Here is a 25,174-nt window from a genome sequence, read left to right on the forward strand (position 1 = left end):
CTGGTGATGGGAGTAACTTGTTCAAATGCACAGTACATCGACCCCTGCTGAAAATTGGGTTGTGTAGCTGCAGGCTGCTCCAAGTGCCCATGCTAACCACGGTTCACCAGTGACAGTGCATACAATGGGCGCGCAAGCATTGAAACTGGACCTTGAGTGATTGGAAGAAGGTCATCTGGTCCGATGAATCACGTTTCCTGTTGCACCATGTGGACAGCTGGGTATGCATGCATCATTTACCTGGGGAAGTGATGCCGCCTGGATGCACCGTGGGATGAAAACAAGCCGGTAGCGGAGGTGTTATGCTTTGGGCAATGTTCTGCTGGGATACCCTGAGTTCAGTCATCCATGTGCCAGGCACTCTGACATCTACCACCTACCTAAACATCATTGCTGATCAGGTACACCCTTTCGTAGCAACAGTCTTCACCTCTGGCAATGCCATCTTTCAGCAGGATAATGTACCATGCCACACCACCCGGATTCTTCGAGACTGGTTCGTGGAACATGAGGTAGACTTCAAGGTATTGCCCTGGCCTCCAAATTCTCCAGACATCAATCTCATTGAGCATCTGTGGTTTGTGTTGGAACAGCAACTCTGATCTGCAGCGTCTGAACCATGGACCTTACAGGAGATATAGGATCTGCTGGTTATGTTTGGTACCAGATACCACAAGACACATTTAGAAATCTTGTAGTGTCCATGCCTTGCTGGGTACAAGCTGTTTTGGCTGCACGTGGAGGACCAACATCATATTAGGTAGTTGGTATAATGTTTTGGCTCATCGGTGTAAAATGCTGGTCAAAAAACTTTAATGTGAATAAATAATAATATAATAAACACAAAATATAAAACTATACAGATAAAACAATGTTGCAGAAGATTAAAATATAATAAATTAAAAGAAAACTGATTTCTGAACTATAACTGTTAGATTTTAATTAATTTGATTTTATCACTTTTATTTTATATACTGTAGAGACTTGATAAACCAAACTAATTGGGACTGGGGTAGTTTGGACTTCTGATTTGTTCGGATTTTTGAACTTATCAAAAATACTGTTCTGGAGACTAAAAAAACATTTAGAAATAAAAACACTGCCTTTAAAGTCTGAGGACACTGATTTTTTTAATAATAGTTTTTAATAATAATAATAGTTTTTTTTTTTTTTTTTTTAATTTAGACTAAAAAAAACTTATTCTAATAGTTTTAAATTCTTGAACAAAAGTTTTCTTTTTAAAAACAGGGCAGAATTAGAAGAAATCAAATCAGAAATCCTTTCATTAACTGAGAAATATTCTGTAAAGTGTCTGGAAACTGCATCCTTTGAAGAAAGATTGGATAGCCTTGGCCAACAGCTGCAGGAAGCTAATCATCAGGTTAGCTGTGTTATAAATAATTGACAGTATATATTTCATTATCTTCTCATAAACTGTATTTATATCTTTATATGAAAAGAAACATTTTTAGTGCATAAAAATATGGTATTCATTGATTTCCTATATTTTTCATAATTTAAGAACTTTTCTTTCTGCCTGTGTGACAAAGAAAAAAATCAGGGTTATCAACTTTTTCTGAGTTCCTAAATTTTCATCTAGTGTTAATTTGTTTTAGGCAGAGACTTTTAAATATACTCAATGGGCAAACTCAGTTTTTCTCATCCTTTTCTCTCATTAAACAGGCATGTGACTTTTAAGACATGGATAATGTATGGAATAAACTATATTTCATATGCCATTGTCTAAGCTGCCTTTTACTGATTTAAACGATCATTCTAATTCAGCTGTTCTTTTAAAAATTCTTCTTCCACCTTTACTTATATTCTGTAAAAATTTTATGAACAGTTTTTTTTTTTTTTTTTTTTTTTTTAAATAGATTACATGTTGAACTAAACTGAAGTGAATTAATTTTTGCAAAAAAAAAAAAAAAATCATTGAAGATAAAGAAATAGTATTTTGCAGTATTCATTCTGTCAATTTCAGTATGAGAAGCTATTATGAAAGAAGAAACAACTGATGTACAATGGTCCTTGATTGGGGAAGTAACAAATATTGTTTGTTATTTGATTTTTTTTTTTTTTTTAGGAGCATTAGCAACTAAGGCCATATTGCTCCGGGATATGCGGTGGTCATTCCCTGAATGACCTTTCCGCATCCTCCGTATGTGGTGGTGACGGGCTCGAACCCCGGTCTAATAAAGAAGTGTGTGCTACGCACTGCTGCTCCTTCCCACCTGGCTACGGAGGCGCCCGTAACAAATATATACGGAAGCAGGAAATATAACAAATTATCCCAAGTCATTCTTGGCAATTTGATAATTTCTCATAGCAATGATAAGTATGAGGGAATATTCAGCCGCCAGATGCGTGGGGGGAGGGGGAGGAAATTTTTTCTTCACAGAGGAAAAAATCCTAGGTAGCCAACGTTTGAAAGAATACTGGTAAAAAAAAAAAAAAAAAATTCCTAAGCTGTTTTAATATAAAATATGTTTTTAGCAAAATTTTTAAAAAAAAGTTTTTTTGTTTTGGCCAAAGAATCCTGTTTTCAAAGTCAAAATTTTGTTGGCTGTTGTGTGTGTGTGCGTGCGTGCATATGGTGGACATATATGGGTGTAAGAATATTAATATAATTGCTTCACTTTTCAGTTGTTTGATCTGCTAGCAAGAAATAAACAACTCAGAGTCCATCTAGCCATGGATGTAGCTCAAAGAAGGGAAGTTGTGGAGAATAATGAAACAACAGAGACTGTTGAAGAATTAAAAGTAAGTATGCAATTTAATATTCTATATAATTTAAAATAATTAATTTTATTTTTATGATATATTAGAGTTGATGTAATATGTGTATATACTATTCAATTTGAACTGGTTTAACACATTTTATGTTTATCAAATTATAATATTGAATTCATCAGCATTCTTTCCATTATTAAAACTTCAGAAGTTAATATCCATAATGATCTTATTTGTAAGATAATACCATAGTCCCTTGGGGGGGGGGCAAGATTATTTGATCTGGTAGGATTTGAGCAATACCTATCGCACATAATTGGGAAGGACAGTGAACATAATCACTGTACAACCCATAAGACTACTTCCTGATTAAGATTCCAACAACAGACATCCAAGTAGTAGTAGTGGCATGTGATGCAAGAAAGCAAGTCTATGAGCTTATGCAGCATCAGCCAAAAAAAAAAAAAAACCATTCCCTCCAAATGCCTGTCCAGTTCCTCCTTAAATTTATTTAACCTATCAATTTCCACAATGACAGATGGAAGTTTGTTCCAGCAATTAACCACCCGCTGGCTAAAGGCAAATTTCCGCACATCTTTTCTACATCTGTCTTTTCTTAATTTGAATTTATGTCCCCTTAGGTTCGTAATCTGAACAAGAACAGGATCCCATCAGAATTCAGCGTGCTCAACCCATTCAAGGCCTTATACACCTCAATCAGATCACCGCGCAGGTGCCTAGTCTCCAGTCACTGCAATTTGCAGAACTTAAGTCTCTCTTGGTAAGAGGATTCTTTCATTCCCCTCACCAATCTTGTTGCCCTTCTCTGTACACGCTCAAGAAAATCTTCATCCTTCCTAAAATGAGGCCTCCAGACCTGTATGCAGTACGCTAGGTGTGGCCTGACCATTGCCTTATACAGAGTAACAATCGCCTCCTTTTCCCTGCTAGAAAAATTCCTATATATCATTGATAAAACTCCATGACCTGCCCTGGCAGCCTGTCTGCATTGCTCAGAAAACTTCATATTTGACTGCACAATTACTCCCAGGTCTTTTTCATTTTCTACCACCTTAAGTGTAGTACCACACAGTTAGTATGTTTCTCTGGGGTTACTTCTACCCATATGCAGTACTTTGCATTTGTCAAGGTTAAACTTCAGTTGCCACTTCTTAGCCTATCTGCCCAAATTATCTAGATCCTGTTGCAGTAGCACACTGTCATTACTGTCATTAACAACCCTGCCAACCTTTGTATCATCTGCAAACTTCGACACCAAGCCCGATATACCTTCATCAATATCATTAATAAATATACAAAACAGAGGACCCAACACCGAACCCTGTGGGACTCCACTAATAACATTAGTCCACGAAGAGCAGCACCCATTAATTACCACCCTCTGTCTTCTCCCACTCAACCAACCTTTTATCCATTGTAGCAACTTCCCCTTAATACCATTCTGCTCCAACTTGTACAATAGTCTTCCATGCGCAACAGTGTCAAAAGCTTTCCTGAAATCCAAATATATGATATCAAAATTATTTTTTCCATCCAGTTCCTTTGTAACCACATCATAATATCCTATCAAATTTGTCAGACAAGACTTTCCCTTAACAAACCCATGCTGTGTCTGAATTATTGCTGCAGTCTTGTCTAGATGATTCTGCAATGCATCTTTAACCAGTGACGCCATTATTTTACCCGGAACAGAAGTTAAACTAACTGGTCTGTAATTACTCATGTCACCCTTCGATTCCCCATTTGTGAATTGGGGATACATTTGCACATCTCCAGTCCGCGGGGACCTCCCCTGAGTCCAAAGATGCTCTCATAATTATGGCTAAGGGTTTGCTTAGTTGCTTTGCCGCCTCCTTTAATATAACTGGATAGATCCCATCCACCCCAGGTGCCTTTCTTATGTTTAACTTCAACAATTTCTCCTCCACTTTGCTCTCAGTTATTACAAAATCATTAAGCACCCTGCTACAATTTGATAACCTTCTGCCATTTTCAAACCTTAATAACTCCTCATGATGGTAATTATATCTTTAAGTAATTCCACATCAGTACACTGTGATCACTGCCACCTAATGGTTCCTTTATCTGCAAATTCTTTATACACGAATGATCACTGCTGATCATTTGTGTATAAATTCGTGCCTTTTGAACATGCTGCTGCAGAAAACAATCAACCAATAAATCCACAAAAGTCTTACTAGTGTGTGAGTGACCAACCACGTTCCAGTCAATATCTGGGAAGTTTAAATCCCCCATTATAAGACATTCTGATTTACTAGCCCACTCTATTTCTCTGTACAATTGTTCATTGTACTCATTCAAGTCATTAGGCCTATAACACACTCCTACTCTTATTTTTGCTTTCGCAGTGTTTGTTACACCAAACTGACTCAACAGTGTACTGTTCATCTATATCAACTGGATGCACTTCTTTTGATTTTGTTTTTCTTAATTAACAGCATAACACCTCATCCCTGTCTATCCTTTCTGTATATATTGTACTCCCCACATTTCAGTTCTGCATTCCTTATAGCTGCGTGACACCACGTCTCTGCTGTCCCAACAATATCCACCTTTGATGTCTTGACCAACACTTCAAATTCATCAAATTTATTTACTATACTTCTGGCATTGGTATACATGCAAGAATGCATGTACCTATCCTTATTATTAGTTACCCTAACACATCTCATATACTCACCTGTTTCGATGACTGCCATCAGTCCCTGAAACCTGCAGCACCCCTCACTCCAGGTCACTACTTATTCTAATAGAAGTTGTGCACCTCTGCCTGCGGCTACTTTTAACCTTTTAGTCTGTGAATCCCCCCCAAGCTAGCAGTTTTCCAACCCACCTAACACTGCCTTGATAGCATCAGCAAATATTCTTGCACCCTTTCTATTTAAGTGTATCCCATCCCTGTAGAAGCAGTCTCTCCTGTTAACAAGCACAGACCACGCTGAAAAAAAATCTACCCCTTGAGCCTTGCACATTTCCTGCAGGGCCGAATTGATTGACAAGGCTCTCATCATGTATTAACTCCTATTGTGTCTGGGCAGAATTGCAGACACTTTCAAATTTAACCTTGACTCACGACTTTTTTGCAACACTGACCTGTACTTGTTAAGTAAATCTGAAGATCTCCTACTCTTAATGTCATTGGTGCAAACGTGTACAACAATATCACCTTTTGTGCCCTTAAAAGATAATATATGCTTTACAACGTCATCAACTTTAGCCCCTGGCAGACATACCCTGGTCCTGTTCCATCTATCCTTTTTACACAATATTCACCGTGGAATATATCGTGTAAGTGGGCCTTTAACATCTCAGGCTCGCTGCACGTGTCTCAAGTACAATACCACCTAGTCAGATGCTGAGTCGTACGAGGTAAGGTATAAGTTCCCGGACTGGTTCTGTTGCAGTCAAGTTTGATGAGTTTAAAAATAAACAGAAGTGAAATGTTGTAATTCAAACTTCCTCCAACAGTCACGGTACAGAGATTGCACAGTAAGCTGACAGGTTGCAAGTAACAACCTATTTCCTTAGTAATGTTAATGTTCCTTGTTGTGATTTTCAGTGGAGCAACAAACAAATATCAGATTTTGCTTTAAACTGAGAAAATCTTCAACAAAAATGTTTGAAATGTTTAAAGCTATTTGTGGTGATGAAATATTAAGTCATGTACCTGTGTTTGAATAGTATTTTCAGTTCAAAGATGGACATGAGGGTGTTTCCAGTGGCTCAAGAAGTGGTCATCTGTCAACCCCTCAAAATGAGGATAGAATTGAAAAAGTTTGGGAAATTGTCAGAAGATAGTTGTTTGAATAATGAATTAGTAGAGGCATATGATGCAAGAAAGCAAGCTTATGCAGCATCAGCCAAAAAAAAAAAAAAAAAAAACACCACTCCCATTTCACCCCTCCATTCATTCGAAATACCTGTCCAGCTGAGCCTTAAATTTATTTAGGCTATCAACTTCCACAACAAAAGATGGAAGTCTCTGCCACCGATCAACTACCCTCTGGCTAAAAGCAAACTTCCATAGATCTATCCTACATCTGCCTTTCCTCAATTTGAATTTATGCCCTCTCAGGTGATTATTCTGAGCAAAAGGAAGAATCCCATTGGCATTGAGCATGCTCAAACCATTCAAGGCTTTATACACCTCTATCAGATCACCTTGCCAGTTCCTAGTCTCCAGACACTGTAATTTGCAAAACTTAAGCCTTTCTTCATAAGAGCAACCCTTTGTTCCATTTACTAATCTTGTTGCCCTTCTCTGTACTCATTCCAGCAGCTCTACATCCTTCTTGAAATGCCTCCAGACCTGTATACAGTACTTTAGGTGCGGTCTGACTATTGCCTTATACAAGGGAATAATCACCTCCTTATCCCTGCTAGAAAAATTCCTATATATCATCGACAATACACCATGAGCTACTCTTGCAGCCCGTCTGCACTGCTCAGAAAACTTCATATCTGCCTGCACAACCACCCCCAGGTCCCTTTCATTCTCTACTACTGTCAGTGTAGTACCACAGAGTTGATACGTTGCTCTGGGGTTACTGTTTCCCATATGTAGTACTTTACATTTGTCAATGTTACACTTCATTTGCCACCTCTCAGCCCATCTGCTCAACCTTTGCAGATCCTGTTGCAGCAGCATAGCATCAGTAGTGTCCTTAACAACCCTGCCAACCTTTGTATCATCTGCAAACTTGGACATTAAGCTTGATCATCAATATCATTTATAAATACAGAAAACAACAATGGACCCAACATTGAACCCTAAGGAACTCCACTAATAACATTTAGTCCACGATGAGCAGTGTCCATTGATTACCACTCTGTCTTCTCCCCCTCAACTATCCCTTTATCCATAGCAGCAATTTGCCTCCAATGCCACACTGCTCCAATTTGTGCAGCAGTCTTCCATGTGCAACACTATCAAAAGCCTTTCTAAGATTCAAATATATACCATATTTCCCCATGTATAAGACGCACCTTAATTTTGGGGCCCGAAATTTGAAAAAAAAAGTATTACATAAAGTTATTGAACTCAAGTTTATTCATCATAAAATTCATACAACTCCTCATCACTGTCAAAACTCCCATCCATTAGCTTGTCCTCATCTGTGTCTGATGACGAATTACTGTCTTCATATATTGCCTCGTCCTCAGTTCCATCTATGGTATTTGAAATGCCACACTTCTTAAATGACTTGATAACGATCTTAATCTTGATATTATCCCAGGATGTTTTCACCCAGGTACAAATTTCTCCTCTAGTTCGTTTCTTCACTCTTCCTGCTTGTGTCAAATTGTCCCCAGAAGACTTCATCCTTTGGTTCCATTCGTCTCTCATGGCAGCTTTGAAGGATGTGTTAATGCTGACATCAAGTGGTTGGAGCTGGGATGTCAAGCCTCCTGGTATGACGGCAAGTTTTGTTTTCTGCTCTGCAGCAATCGTCTTTGTGTGTTTTGTTATGTGTGCCCTGAACTGATAGAGCACCAATAGGGCAGGTTTGCATAAGAGCCCACCTGGTCTCCTGCTCCAAACTTTCTCAAACCAGATCTTCATCCCATCCTGATCCATCCAACCCTTGTCATTAACGTGGCAAGGAATGTTTTCTTTTGGCATTGTTTTGCGTTTGAAAATCAGCATAGGGAGGCCGCTTAGTTCCGTCGGCACAACAAGCTAGAACAACTGTATAATGGCTCTTTTCATGTCCACTTGTCTTCACAGTTACAGTTTTCGCCCCCTTCTTATCAACAGTTCTGTTACTTGGGACATCAAATGGAAGGGGGACTTCGTCCATATTTGCAATCTGTGCAACTCAAACTGATGTGTCTTCCGATATTGAATGACAAAACGATGAAATTCAAGGACCTTCTGCTCATAGCTTTCAGGTATCTTTTGGGCAAGTCTGGTGCATGTACGCATGCTTAGTCCATTCCGTTTCATGAACCTGAAGCACCAATTGTGTCCTTCTTTGAAATCAGTAACTTCTTTTTCATCAGCAATTCTTCTTGCCTGGGCGCCTCCGTAGCCAGGTGGGAAGGAGCAGCAGTGCGTAACATACGCTTCTTGATTAGACCGGGGTTCGAGCCCGTCACCACCAAATACGGAGGATGCGGAAAGGTCATTCAGGGAATGACCACCGCATATCCCGGAGCAATATGGCCTTAGTTGCTAATGCTCCTAAAAACCAAATAACAAACAAACAAACATCTTCTTGCCTCATGCTGAACGATCTTTGTGGACACAGGAATTCCAATTGCCCTTTGCTCTTCAATCCATATCTTCAATTCCCTCTCTAAATCAGGCCATTTTGCTGACTTGCCTCTCATGGCCTTTTTCTGCCGTGGCATTTTCAGTAGGGTTTCTTCTTCCCATAGCCAGTCTCGGATTGTTTTCTCAGTTGGAGGAGGACCAAACGTACGTTCAGCAGCTCGATTTCCATTCACTTTTGCAAACTGGATCATATTATCTTGAATTCAGCACTGTACGAAAATCTTTTCTGAGCCATTTCTGGGCAGAATGTGGCAAAATGTAACCTAATATACCGGTAACAAATGCGAAACAATGAGCGCAAAGACAACAAGTGCGAAAAAGCGGGAAATTCAAGTAAAAAAATCTACAACCACTGTATAAGATGCACCCAGTTTTTAGACCACAAATTTTTCGAAAAAAGGTGCATCTTATATATGGGGAAATACGGTAATATCAAAGTTATTCCCTGCATCCAGTTCTTTTGCGACTGCATCATAGTATCCAATCAAATTGGTCAGGCAAGACTTTCCCTTAACAAAACCATGCTGTGTCCGAGCTATAACTGAAGTCTTGTCTAGATGATCCTGCAGTGCTTCTTTAACCAGTGCCTCCATTAATTTTCCTGGAACAGAAGTTAAACTCACAGGTCTATAATTACGTGTGTCAGCCTTTGATCCTCCTTTGTGAATTGGGGTCACATTTTCACATCTCCAGTCTATGGGTACTTCCCCTGAGTTCAAAGAAGCTCTCATAATTATGGCTAAGGGTTTGCTTACTTCCTTTGCTGCCTCCTTTAATATAACTGGATAGATCCCATCCACCCCGGGTGCCTTTTTTATGTTTATCCTCAACAATTTCTCCTCCACTTTCCTCTCAGTTATTACAAAATCATCTAGCTCACTGCCAGAGTTTACTTCACCTCTGGCATTCCCCTTCCTGAATAACTCATGTGTGAATGTAGATGCAAAATACTTGTTTAGTTTGTTAGCCACTTGAGCAGGATCCTCAACTGTTGAACCACCAATATCCAGTGGACTAATCTGGTTCATCCCTTTCCTTCTAGAGTTTACATAGGTAAAGAACTCTTTTCTGTTTTTCTTTGCATCCTTTGCCAAGGATTTCTCATAATCTGCCTTTGCCTGCCTAATCTCCTTTGTTTATTATTTGGTTTTTTTAGGAGCATTAGCAACTAAGGCCATATTGCTTCGGGGATATGTGGTGGTCATTCCCTGACCTTTCCGCATCCTTTGTATTTGGTGGTCACGGGCTCGAACCCCGGTCTAATCAAGAAGCATGTGCTATGCACTGCTGCTCCTGCCCACCTCGCTACGGAGGTGGCAATCTCCTTTGTGACTTGGTTACAGACCAGCTTATATCTATCATAGGCTTCCATCTCACCCATTAATTTATATGTAACCCATGCATTTTTCTTCTCTGCCATATGTCTCATTAGTTCATCTGACATCCATTTAGGCCTAAACCTTGAACTGGTACTTATAAAATATCAACCTATTGATAAATAGGTTGATATTTTATAAGCTTGTTCCTTGCATTATATGCCACTACTACTAATAATAAATAATAAAAAAGTGTACCTTACTACAAGTACAAACCCCAGGCAGTACTAGAGACCCCAACCCACAAGCTGTACTGGGACTGCGCCATAATAACGGATAGGACAATCCCGCACAACAGACCGGACATAACCCTTGTGTCTGCAATAAGGCCTCTAAGGTTGGGATTATTCATACCACAAATTTAAACATATACACCAACCATTTATAACTGGTACTTAAGGATGTGTCGCTTAAATATTCATTATTGCTGAGGAAGGAGGTAGACACCTCCGAAAGCTTTAATAGTGTTTTTATCGATTTTAAATTTATATTTTAATGCATTTTAACTTATTTACTTATTTTATTTTATTTTTTGTATCATATACAATCTTTTGTATCATTTTATTTTATTTTATTTTATTATTAAATCAGTTGTAAACGGTTGGTGTATATGTTTAAATTTGTGATAACCCTTGTGGACAAGATGGAAAAGGCTACCTATCTGATTGACATAGCAGAACCCAACACTGGCAACCTGCAGAAAACCCATGGGGGAAAAATCAGGAAGTACAAGAACCTAAGACAGGAGATCAAAGATGTGGCATATGCAACAAATAACGACCATCCCAATCATCATGTCAACCACAGGTATGGTGCCAAAGACCCTAGCAGTGATAGGTCTCCAGCGAACACCTACAAGGAACTCCAGAAAGTCGCAATCCTGAACACCTGTAGGATAGTCAGTTCCTCGACCAACAGTAACACCAGACATAACCACCCTGTGTACTTGGTAGCAATACCCGTCACAAGGTGGAACCCCCAATCAGGAAGAAATAATATAAGAGTAATAATAATAAAAGGGTGTGATAGCAGTTGCAGTTTAATATTGACAAATGAAAGTTACTGCATATGGGTAACAGTAATCCCAGATTAATATACCAGCTGTGTAGTACTATACTGAGGTTAGTGGGAAATGAAAAGGACCTAGGGAGGGTGTAATCATAAAGTCAGATATGAAGTTTGCTGAGTAGTGCAGACAGGCTGCCAGGACAGCTCATGGGGTTTTTTCAATGATATGCAGGAACTTTGCTAACAGGAATAAGGAGGTGATTATCCCATTGTACCCAGCAATCTTTAGGCTACATCTTCTGTACTGCATATAGGCCCGGAGGCCTCATTTTAGGAATTATGTAGATTTGCTGGAACAGGTGCAGAGATGAGCAATGAGATCTTGCTCTTCCTTCAAGGCTACATTTGAAAGATCAATTCCTCCCTTATCAGGTTCAATCCCTGGATGCTGACTTATTTAAAATCATAGATGATAAAAAGTATAGGTGGCTCATCCTAGATGTGCATGCGGTCTCCACAACTACCAACTGATCTCAGATCGTTATGGCTGGGCAAGAAACTTTCAGAAAACTGGACTCAAGGAAAATATCTTTTGTTATCACAATTTGTACTATTTTTGTTATTTTGTATTAGTTTTCCTTCCAAGTCAATGTTATCTGCTATGTGTACTTTTTTTTTTTTAATCTCCCTATAATTAATCTTTATAATCCCGGCGAGCGTACCAGTAAACTTTACAATAAAGATCTTATTTATTTATTTATTTATTTATTAGTGAAGGGTACAAAAGAGGTGGCCTTACCAAGGCAGTCTTAAGTTCTGCACTTGCAAGGATTGAGGTGTTTAAGGCTTTGAATGAATTTGAGCAAGCTCACTGCTGATAGCATTCTTCTTGCTCAGACTACACATGTGAAGATTCATAAATTCAAATGAGAGTCCTGAGCTGAATATCATCATTCTTCTCTTTCTTGGTGATTCCCTTCTCTCTCTCTCTCTCTGTTTGGCTGGTGCAGCATAAGCCTCAGGCTTCCTTGCACTATATGGCTAATAATAATTACTAATACGGTTCCATATCTCAAGCTGACATTTAAAAAATCCTCATTGTGTGCAGTTTTGCTGAAATAGCAAATTCTTATAGTATGAGAATGAAGTTTCTTAACTGCCAACAATGAAGGGCAGCTTGTATTCTTGTTTGTCTCTCTTCCATTTCCCAGACTTTCAAGGATTTTAGGTTCAGGTTTCCCAGTGAACTCTGTCAGCTAGTTTTGTTATTAATTTTTGATAATTATTATGTAAAATTGGTATCAGTTACTTCCTTAATGTCTGCAAGAGGATCCAGAGAGGCTCCAATAAGTCTGGGTTGAATAAATCCATCTTATTTAACACACTGAAATTAATTCTATCAATGATATCCAGTTATTTTGCCAGCAGGGATAAAGGGAGGGTTAATTATCCTATTGTATAAGGCAGTGGTTAAGGTACGACTTGAGTACCTCATACATATCTGGAAGCTTTTTTTTTTTTATGCACAATATGGATCTGTTTGAATGTGTGAAGAGAAGAGTAATAAGGTTAGTCAAGGAAGCAAAAGGGTAAACTGCAAATTATAGGAAACTAGACCCATGTGTGGAGACCTGATTGAAATGATTTTAAATGGATTGAATAAACTAAATGCACTGGCATCCTTACTCTTTCTCAGATAACGCACATAAGGGTACACAATATTTAATTAATTGATGTAACCATCTTTTTTTCAATTAATTTTTTAAATGAAAAAAGATGGTTACAGGATAAATATGCAAAAATTTGCTTTCAGCCAGAAAGTAATTGATTACTGGAACTGTCATCTGATGTTTTGGAAGCTTGAATAAATTAAGAAAGTATTAAATTGTTAGAGAGGAATGTATAGAAGTGGTGGGTAGTATTTTTGCTGATGCTGACTAAGCTTGCTTCCTTGCATCATTTTCCAGAACATTGATTCATAAATCACATGAGTAACATGTGACTGATGTTGGGAGCAATGGACCAAAAGCCTGTGGTGCACTTTTGGACTTTGATAATTAGTAATAGAAATTCAAGATTTTTCCAGATCTGTGTTCTTACATAGTGAACTTTGTAAACAAGAAACAAAACTTTTTTTTTTTTTTTTTTGTGGTATAATATATAGCATTTTTATATACTTACTATTATTGTTAAAGTTGATACTCATATTATTACATATAATTATAGTCTGTTCTTTTCTGTTAATGCCCAGAAAATAAATGAAGCAGATTAGTTCATTTCCTGTCACTTATATATGGATATTTGTGGGAAACAAATAGAAATTTAGATCCCAAATTAGAAAGTTATACAATTAAAATGTAATTGTGTTTGCAATAAATCAATTAAAATGTAATCCAGTCTGAAAGACAACAAAATTTTATTAAAAACAAATTAGAATTTTACTAAAACTATTACAGAATATTCTGAAATGTTCATCTTGCTTATGCAGACATGTGTTCACTCTTTTTAGTGTGCCTGATGTGACTCCATAAAGGATTTATACTTTAGTGGCATAAACGCAGTTCTCAGCACTTTGCTTAATTTCATTGAGTATGAATTATTTGCATAAGTCGTGTTCTTGAGTGCATCCCCACAAAAATGACCTAGATGCAAGGAAATGTTCCAAATAAAAATGTGTTCTTGATAAAATCTCACATATGCACTACACTTATAAATGCTAAACTACCCCTCAAGTACCACTTCTGTCATAAGTATCAATACCACTACCTGACATAGTGAGTATCTTCTGCTACTTGTCTAAGGATACTGTGCAACTCAATGCAATAAATTAATAACCCTGGATACTGCAGTAAGAGTTTCTTAAATTTAATAAAGCCAATTATTTTTATATAAAAAATAAATGAATTTGTCTTATATATATGTATAGATTTATATGAAGATTTTATTATGGTTTACTCTAGCAATTATTGAGATTGCGAACCAGTGAATTAGTCGAACAGCAAGAAGAAAATGCTCAATTACAGCAGGATCTTCATCTTGCCCAAATGGTAAGTGAGACTGTCAAGCATGTTGTCCTTGATTTTGTTTAAATTGCACTGCACTTAAATATAATTTTCTTATGCATTTGTTAATAGATTTATAATCAAAATTGTTTTTATTTTTTTCCCTTTGCTTCTAACATTAATATTATAAATTAAAAATATAAAGCTATTATCTTCTGTCCATTCTGAATGATCATAGCATCTTCCAAATCAATCATCATATTTGATATTATTATTTATGGGTGCAGGAGGACTCATTATTATCTTCTTTAGGTTGTTGTAATCCATATCCATCATCTTTATTTTTGAGGTTATTATTGTTATTTTAATGAAGGGTGAAAATAATGGTAAGCACACCTAGTTAAACATAGGTTTAGCTGCAAGTGAGTAAACAGTGCACTTAAGTTGCAAATTAAATCTGGTGCCTGTTGCTGCCAAAACTCAAGGTGCTCTCTCTCTCTCAAAATCTATTCCAATTTTTGAAAATCCTGCTGCTTTGTGCAAATAACTTCTTTCCTTTCATTCTATACTATGAACAACTCCATATCTACTATGTGGTGTACTTTATATCATTTGACATGTAACATTTTCAGGAAGTTTCCAACAACTGCAAATCTCATCCACTTTAAACAGGCTCAGGCTAAAGCAAAATGTATTAGGCAGACCAGCAAAAGAAAAGCATGGAGGCATTTTGCTTCCACAATTGCAAAAATTGCGAAAACACAAATGATGAGAGCCAAAATACAATGAATATACCCAAAACACCCACACATCAACCTTCCTATGCTCACTATCAACAGTTTGGGATGTTACAAAACCAGAGGCGATTGCAAATACTTTTGAGAAAAACGGAATTTTTAATGCAAATTTCAGCTATGATATCTTACTTGTCCAATTTTCAGGCACACAAAGCACAAGCTGAAAAAAATTATCAATTTCGAATCAGCATTTAATGCTGAATACAATCTCCACAATGTTAGAATTGCACCATACTCTAGCCTCCACCAAAATCAGTGCTGCTGGACAATATCATGCTAACACAACTTACTGAATCCTCCACCAAAATCAGTGCTGCTGGACAATATCATGCTAACACAACTTACTGAATCCTCCACCAAAATCAGTGCTGCTGGACAATATCATGCTAACACAACTTACTGAATCAGCCCTTAAGACACTTAATTTTTCTACAACATGCCTATGTTTTTGCATTTCCGAAACCAGTAAAATATCCCACAATTCCACAACATTACTGACCTATTGCACTCACTAGCTGTATGAGCAAAGTTATAGAAAAAAATGATCAATGTCCAAACTAACCTGGTTTCTAGTTAAAAATGACTTCCCAAACCAGGTTCAATGCAGTTTCCATGAAGACAAATTCATTCTTAACCTATTCATTTAGACTCAAATTGTATAATTGTACAAATGGTATAGATATGATCTCAAAGTGTTATATGGCTTGGAAATATAGTATAAGGAGAAACCTATACATTCTAGGATTACACAGACAGCTACCACAGTTTATCAGAAATGGCCTGCATCACCACTCATTTCAAATTAGAGTTCATAACCATTTACTTTCTAATTTTATCCAGGAAGGAGTCCTACAAGGTTCAGTGCTAAGTACCACTATTTAATATAATAATGAATTCAATAACACAGTACTTACCACAAATAGTATCCACTAACCTAATCACTGACTTCAGTATCTCCTGCCATTCCCCTAATATGTGAATATTGAAAAGACAGTTACAAGATGTCATCAACAAAATTGTAAAATGGTTGCAAAACAAAGGTTTTCACCTCTCATCCTAATCTCAAAGGGTTTCACTCCTTCAGACTACAAAAATTAAATTATTGCATGTTGCTCAATGGTAGAGCAATCCAGAAATGAAGTCAACATGTTCAATTCTATTAGCATGAGATACACTAAATGTATTGTGACCCAGCTATTGTTTATTATTATTGTTAAATGTGTTCTAACTTTGCAAGATTTATTTTTAAATATAGTAGAGAATATCCTGGTATATAACCATGAAACAAAAATGCTAATAAGCTGTAGGGAATAATAGCTGATAAGCATTTTATTACTACTCCATCTATCTTATTATATATTGTTTTATTATTGTAGCATGGGAAAATGTTAAGTATTCAATGTCAACAGCTGGACCAGAGCCTTAAAACAGAACGGAGGCTGCGAGAAGAAGAAGTGTGTGGTTTAAAAATAAAGTTAGATGCAATAATTTTGGCTTCTAGTGGTATGTAATTTTTCTATTTTTTATTAAGATTTTTAACTTGTTACTCAAAGTAATAACTTTTCTCATTAATATTTTTATTTGCCTATATCTATTTAAACTAAAGATGATATTTTAAAAATTGTATTGCACAAATCATTTGGTCCTACCTGGAATGATGAAGCAGGCATACAGCCAGCACCTTCTCGGTCATTGATCTCGATTGGACAAAGAGACTTAAGAGTTCTTTAAAAGTTCGTTATTAGTTGCAAGAGGTATAGTCTTCTTTTAATTGAATAGAACAAGAGTTCATGTTAAGTCAGTGTGACACCCAACTTTTTAAAAATAAAAAGGGGTCTTGAGTGGGGCCTGCGGTTTGTATTTGAAATACAGTACAACTGTCTTTGGTCAAATGATATTTTTGCTCTAGCTTCTGATGTATTATCCTGGTCATGTTAATGAGCATACTCTGGTTGATAACCCTGCATCCTACATAGTGATGTGCCACATTGTTTCTGGGGCCAGGTGGCATTATCAACATACATGGTCATCTGTCACTATGGGGTCCTTGGCAATGTATTTTCTGGTGTTGATTATTTGGTCGTGGATGGTGAGCATGAATTCTTTGATCTTAAAGAAGAGCCTTCCACTCATGAGCCATGCGGTAAAAGCCATCTTATCAAAGTAGTCTTGATGGAGGTCATTGTAGTGTCTGCCATGGCGTGCCTTCTTCACCCATCTTTCTGGCTTTGTTTCTTCTGTCTGTGTGAGTGGGAAGTCTCCTTGTTGAAGTTGAGTGGTGTGCGCGTGCACACACCATTCGTCTATCTTCCTTATTGCTTGGTAGATCGGGCTGTGTTTTCTTGGAAGTAATCCCTCGGGTTCTTAATCACACTTCTGTTATTGAGTGACATCTGTCAAACCCCTTCCTACTCTCTGGGCTACAGTCAGCCTCTCAATGGCCAACTTTGGATGGTGTTGGTGGCTCATCTGTTCGATCTCATAATCTCCTCCAGCTCAGTGATGGTCCAGTCTGTGATTCTGAAGGAGAATGTTAGTACTGAGACTGCATAGGTATTTATGGCTCTGACCATGTTACTACCACTCAGCTTTGATTTCAGCAAGCTTCTCAGTCTCAGACCTGCCTCACTGAGAAAATAGTATTTCTCAGTGAGGCAGATCTTTATCTTTTTCTCACAAACAACACCTCCAATTACATGGACGAGGTGAGTGGTCTACAGGGCATGTCAGATCACAACTTAATGATAGTCTCTTTTCCATTGGAGCCTCTCTGTTGTGGCCATTCTCAGCCTTTGTTGTTTGTCAAGAATGCAAAATTGGATGACCTGTGAAATTTCTGTTCATTTCTGTGGTTGAATTACTGTTTTAAATCTGGCAATGTTTGCTCAGTGAAATTATTCTTGTACAGTTGAGATTCTTATTCTTCCACACTCTACCTTAAAAATCTCTGTATAAGGCAATGGTCAGGCCACACCTTGAGTACTATATACAGGTCTGGAGGCCTAATTTTAGGAAGGATGTAGAGTTGCTAGAACGAGTACAGAGAAGGGCAACAAGATTGGTAAGAGGAACAAAGGGTTGCTCTTACGAAGAAAGACTTAAGTTTTTGCAAATTACAGTGTCTGCAAACTAGGCACCTGCAAGGTGATCTGATTGAGGCGTATAAAGCCTTGAATGGTTTGAGCATGCTGAATACTGATGGGATTCTTCCTCTTTCTCAGAATAATCACCTGAGAGGGTATAAATTCAAATTGAGGAAAGACAGTTGTAGGAGAGATGTGCGGAAGTTTGCCTTTAGCCAGCGTGTGGTTGATTACTGGAACAAACTTCCATCTGTCGTAAAAGTTGATAGCTTAAATAGATTCAAGGCAGAACTAGACAAACATTTGGAGTGAGTGGATGGGTAAAATTAGATTTGTTTTTTGGTTTTTTTTTGCTGATGCTATATGAGCTTGCTTTCTTGCATCATGTGCCTATGCTAATCTTATCCTTGATCTAAACCTTGGTTTTTCAATAAATGTGCCAAGGCTGTTCAAGATATGAATGTTGCATATTGCAATTTGGTTTGCATCCAAATCTCCAGATTCATTTTCTGCCTATACCAAAGCTCATAACAATTGTAGAACAGTCATTAATCAGTCCAAACTTGATTTTGAACAGGCTAAGAGTATAAAACTTGCTTCTTGTCTAATCGGTAGACATGTATAGTATCTTATATGATAACACCAAAACATTAGTTTAAATCCACCGAGGTACTTTTCGATGACACAGAACTGTGTAAAGTGTGTGTGTGTTGTTTAGCAGATAGATAGTAGATGTTTAGGATCAACATCTATCATCTACCTGGCGCCTCCGTAGCCAGGTTGGAAAGAACAGCAGTGCGTAGCACACGCTTCTTGATTAGACCGGGGTTCGAGCCCGTCACCACCAAATACGGAGGATGCGGAAAGGTCAGGGAATGACCACTGCATATCCCCGGAGCAATATTGCCTTAGTTGCTAATGCTCCTAAAAACCAAATAACAAACAACTATCATCTGCCATCCATGAGTCGGACATAATCCCACACCCTGTTGGGTGCCCAGACCAAGAAGAAGGAGAAAATATATATAGAATAGTAGAAGAATCCACATATATCTGTGGATTCTTCTATTATTGAAATGATAGTAAAACATTCAGAGCTACAGGGCTCAATAATTTCCACGATTTTAATATATTAAAAAGTAAGAGATTACCTCAATCTTTTTCATGAAATGCTTCCAGTCAATTCTCTCTCATATGTGATGAATAAAATAAGATGAAAAAAGTGGAAAAAAATGAATTAATGAATTCCTTCATTCATAGAGATACGACCAAATCCGATGCACAAAGGAACCGAGAGCCCTAACCCAATCCTGAAACACATCAAACCACCACAGCAAGACCATGAGTGCGAGAAGACATTGCGTCATAATAAATAGTTAAAACCGGTTCCGATAATAAATAATTAAAATCACTGGTTAAAAACACTATTAAAATCACAATTAAAAAGATTAAAAACTATTTAAAATTAAATGGATTAAAAATTACGATTTGGATGAATACTCAAAATGAAATGCACAGCTGTTTCCCTTCCTTAAGTAGACCATGCTTTTCGGTTGATTGGCGTGTTCACAGAATGGGAATATCACGAAGTGTTTGTGTGTGTATTTGACTCTGAAATATAGAGATTATTTATCTTGGCGCATGCGTAAAAAAGACCAAAAATCCGAAATTAGATAAGGCCATCGCACATTCATAGAATTTTCATGTACAGCAGGCCCCCGTTATAACGCGGTTCGCTTTACGCTGATTCGCTATAACGCTGTTCTTATATTATAACCCGTATCTGACTATAACGCTGTCACAGATCACTATAACGCTCTTTTACAGATTACATTTTTGACATATTAACGAAATCGTTTCATTTGATGGAGTCGATAGCTTGAAAATGAATAGCAAAACAGCATTAAAACATTTCCCACGCCGACTTGAGAAATTTTCCCACGCTCAGTAAAATTTTCTCGCACGCTAATTTAGTTTCAGTACAGTGACTTGTCACGTAGTTCCGCGATCAACATTTTAAAAAATGATCAAGTATATTGCTTGTAATATTTGCGTTATATGCATTTATCCGAAGTCTAGTCATCACTCAGTAGAGTATTAGACATCGTGCGTAACGTAAAGTTTACTTGAACATTGTATCGTAATTAATTCAACCAACGCAGTTACATTTTCGAAGAGCTAATAATGACTGATAGGAATGAAAAAGCAACAACGTCTGGGCGCAGTACGAAGACTATAAATGTAAGAAAAAGACTGAATTTGAAAAGTAAATTAGACATTTTGAAGCGAATCGATTCCGGTCAACGACAAACGGATGTGTGCCATAATTTAGGACTTGCAACTTTAACTGTAAGAACAATTATAAAAAAATAAAGAATTAATTTTTGCAGCGGGAAAGATAGCTGTTCCACTGCAAGCAACTAGGACTAGGCCGGCTATTAGGATTGAAATGGAAAGACTTTAATTTTATTGAAGATAATATTCCAATGCAGAATTCAGTTAAGTTAAATATTAAAAAGAGAGAGAAAGAGATTAGCCAATATGATGATCTGAAGAAAACTCGCCTAAAAGAAAAAAAAGTGGAACCATTTAAAACTGGTAAGGGCTGGTTGAATAGATTTAAAATCCAGGGAGAAGCTGCAAGTGCAGATCAAGGAGCCGAAACTTTCAAAAAAGAACTTTTGTTAAAATTATTGAAGAGGGGTATTATGTGTTATACTTCTCAACAAGTTTTTAACATAGCTGAAGCAGGACTTTTTGGAAACGAATGCCTAAAAGAAGTTTCATATTGAAAGAAGAAAAAAACATGCCGGCTTTCAAAGCGGTGAAGGATCGGTTGACTTTATTGTTGGTTTTAACGCTGCGGGGGATTTAAAATTAATACCCCTTTTAGTTTATTTGGAAAAGGGCCAAAGTTCAACTCAAAATGCACACATTTTTCATGATTAAATTCATCAATTAAATTAAATTCATTATTTTAATTGGAATTTTAAATTTACTTTTGATACGCAAGTAGTTACCACATAATTATACGTATGCAATGCAGAATATTTTATATGTGCAAATATTTGAATATTAAATATTTTGACCAACATTTGTGTATCTTTTCATTACTGTTTATTATTCATTAGGAAATATCCTATGGCACTGACCGCAGCTCATAAATACATATGTTACCTTATGGGAAAGCGGCGCTCGCTTAGCACGGATTCACTTAGCGCTCTGTTTTTCCGGAACGAATGATCAGCGTTAAGCGGGGGTCACCTGTAGTTTCATTTCAAGCATTTCTGCAATCAATAATTTAATGTAATTGTGTTGTATATTTAAAATTACTGCTTCATTGAATAGGAATACGTGATCATCATTGATCGCATGAAAGGCCAGTTCTGACGCGTTCGTGCACAAACGCGTTGGAACTGGCCTTTCATGCGATCAATGATGGAAATTATTGAAATGAATTAAAATTACATCATAGGTTTTGTTTTAAGATTAGTGGTAAGGCAAAGGAGAGGAAGCTCAAAGGATAGAAGTTGATCCAGCTATTAAATCATACTAGATATGTTATTTGCTGTGATAATTGCCATATGTTGCTTTATTTCAGAAATTAGGAACTAAATACTTCCGGCAATCATATGCAGATTGCACTCATTCATCATTTTGTGTGATCATTAATCTGACTGTGGTGATACAAATACTAAAGCCAATACAAATCCACAAAAAAAAGTTCACAATCTATCAATAATTGTGGCACTAGTATATTTGCTGCCAAAAACAATTATAGTTTGACAGTGAAATTTGAGCAAGTTCTCCCTGCATTGTTCAACTCTGACTTTTTGGCTGTAGAGCATATTATACATATAACAAACTTTATGGAAATTTCATGATTCACTACGGAATTTCCAGAATCATTCTGTTATTTAACGATTCATTATTATTAATATTAGCATTTATTGATATTGTTAAAAATATTTCAAGGAAAATCTGTGAATTATTTTAGTGTGGGTAAAATTAATTATTAATGAAATCTGTTTAGCACCATCTTCATTTGTTTGGTAGCACTGTCTGCGATCTCAACCTATTTTACTCAAGTTTTTTAAGTACTTGCTGAAATAATGTTGGTTTTTTTTTTTTTTTTTGTAACTGTACAAAAATGTATATTTCAGAATATAGTAAGCCATAACTTTAATATAAAGGCACTTGATCGTATGTATAGCTTAGCTTAATTTTCAGCACTCACCTCCTTCGATAGATGCGAGGTAGATCTCGGATAAAGGGGCAGAGATACCGAGGCCCATGGGAAGGCCGAAAATTTGTTCGTAGATGTTATTTTGGAATTTAAATTGTTTGGCTTCAAGTAACAGTGATGTGAGTTCTAAAATGTCATTAATGTTTAAGTTCTTTGACTAAAACATTAATGTCATTAATGTTTTAGTCAAAGGAAAATTAAGCTAAGCTATACATACGATCTAGTTATTACATTACAGCACATAAGGACTCCTTAAAAAATCAAGAGTATAAAGACACTTATAAACCATAGTGAACTGTCCTATTCACCTACAGTTGTAAAATAGATTTAGCCATTCCTGACTGGTTTCTGAATATCACTCAACTTTCACTTATTACACTATAACAATGAAACTTGTAATCTCCTCTAGTCACTTTGGGCTTGTATCAGAATATAAATACAATACAGGTGCATATTGTATTGGCAGAGAATGTTACCGACAGGTAGCAAAGTCAGATTCATTTCTTATCTTAAAGAAACTTAAAGTTCAATCTGTTGTGCAAATAATGGATTGAAAACAGAAAACAGAAAAATTGCTACTGTCAATGAAAATATTGCCCTCTGCTGTCTAAACTTTGTTATACTTTTAATCTTGTCTAGCCATTTTGCGGTTGGGCTATTGGAATATGACCAAAGGAAACTTGCTCAGTTGCAACTGAGCAAGTTTCCTTTGGTCATATTCCAATTAGAATTACTAATCAACAGCATATGGTTAGCAGTTACTTCAAAAGTAGAAATATTAACCAAAGAAAATGTCACTATGCTTTTATTTCATTCTATAAATACAACTTTAATTCCTAAATCTTCTTTCTAATTTTTATTACATTAGCAATAAATGTAATCTGCTTGCTTTTTGAATTAGAGATACAGTCAATTCCGGTTAATTGGGACACATCGGGACTAGTGCATTTTGGACCGATTAAGCAGCTGCCCCAATTATCCGAAGTTCCACGTAAAAAAAAAAAAAAGTTAAAAATACAGTGGACCCCCACTTTACAATTGGTTCACTGTACAATCAAATCATACTACGGTAAAGTACCATTCATTGTACGATGTGTAGTAAGCGCTGGTCATTGTGATCACATTTGTGAATTGAATTTTAATTCTATTAAACAGTGATTCTAATTAGCAAAAATAGGAGGAATATTATCCACGGGCTATAAAAGTAAAGATAAATTAAGCACAAATTTACCCTTTGTTACCTTACCAATTAAATGATAAATGATAATCGGAATAATTAATATGTACTGTAATATGTACATACTAACTAGTTGACATTTCTGTTCACTGACATTTGTGGGTGGGGGTTAAAATTTAAAACAGTAAAATGATAAGGAATCAATGACAAAGAACACGGCACACACAAATTGCAAGTAACACGATACGTGCAAGTGAGAACGGGGTAACAATTTTATGAAGCTTTAAAAATAGGAATGAAGAGAAGATTCTGAAAATTAATTTTTTTATATGATTGAAGATTCCATGGAAGTGTAAGCACATTTCACCATAATAACCCACAGAATTCCAGCTGTCGGTATTATCGCAAATTCAATAAGATTGAATTTACAATTCATTTATGATAGATTGCAATAACAGAAAAGCCCAATAAACAGGTGACTGCTAATTGTTTTATGGTTGTGACCTCCAGAAATCCGACTGAACCACGTGGTTCACTCGGAGAAAATTGTAGGGTAATCTTCAGTGCTGCGGTCTCCTGCCCCGATTAAACGGCATGTTGTCCCAATTAAGCGAAGTAAATCCTGGCTATTTTCTCGATTGGGTTCTGTTTTTTAAGATTTGCCCCAAATAAACGGCTGCCCCAGTTAACCGGCCGGTGGCCCAAATAACCGGAATCCACTGTATTAGGAATAAGTTTATCACACCCAATTCACTTTTATTATTTCATTCATGCAAACTTAATGGCGTTGTCTGAGTCTCTCACTTGGATATCTCCACGATTAGCAAGAATTTGTTGTTCCCTGTATTGCTGGATATTTTTGAGACCAAGATAACAAAAAGGGAAGAATTGCTTTAGTATTCTTAAAAAGTTTATTTTCAGCCATAAAAGCAAATTTATGTCTGTCCTCAAGCTAGCGCGCGCGCACACACACACACACACACACACACACACGCACACACAGGTATTTATTATTCTCTGTGGACCTTATAGCTGTTTACATATCTCTAAATACAAACTCTGTATTCTTGTCCTGAACTATCTCCATTATTAAACAAAAATTTTATAATAATTTGTAATGATTTTAACCTTCCTGTTTATGTGCTGCCTAACTTTGTGAACCAATTCAAAGCAATGCCCTGAATCCTCTCCCACTGGAAGTATCAATTTTTTAGATCTAATGTGCACTAGCAGAGGCCTTCTAATATTTATAATTTAACTCTGATTGTTGATCCCTTATCATAAAACGTTTATCGACAACCTACATTTTTCCAAAACAAGAGTGTAACAAAATAATATTAAGAGTACTAATAAACTGAGAGTTCCTTGATCAATAGCACTGCAAAGAGCTTCTAAATCTGTATTCTTGAGAAAGTCTCTTATATTGCTCACTA

At 36.8% G+C, this 25,174-nt stretch overlaps 1 protein-coding gene across 3 annotated transcripts in view; it reads left to right on the forward strand.

The window, feature by feature from the left end:
* The window catches only part of LOC150076650 (uncharacterized), a 305,352-nt gene that overhangs the window by 274,252 nt on the left and 5,926 nt on the right, over positions 1-25,174 (forward strand). For all 3 annotated transcript variants that reach the window (XM_090386997.1, XM_090386999.1, XM_090386998.1), the window contains 4 exons: positions 1,249-1,381; positions 2,647-2,763; positions 14,397-14,483; positions 16,612-16,738. In XM_090386997.1, coding sequence (XP_090243123.1) covers positions 1,249-1,381; positions 2,647-2,763; positions 14,397-14,483; positions 16,612-16,738 — 464 coding nt within the window. The remainder of the gene's footprint in view (positions 1-1,248; positions 1,382-2,646; positions 2,764-14,396; positions 14,484-16,611; positions 16,739-25,174) is intronic.

The sequence above is a fragment of the Mastigoproctus giganteus genome, chromosome 12 (assembly GCF_048544385.1).
Source record: "Mastigoproctus giganteus isolate SK-2022 chromosome 12, ASM4854438v1, whole genome shotgun sequence".
Taxonomy (NCBI): Eukaryota; Metazoa; Arthropoda; class Arachnida; order Uropygi; family Thelyphonidae; genus Mastigoproctus; species Mastigoproctus giganteus.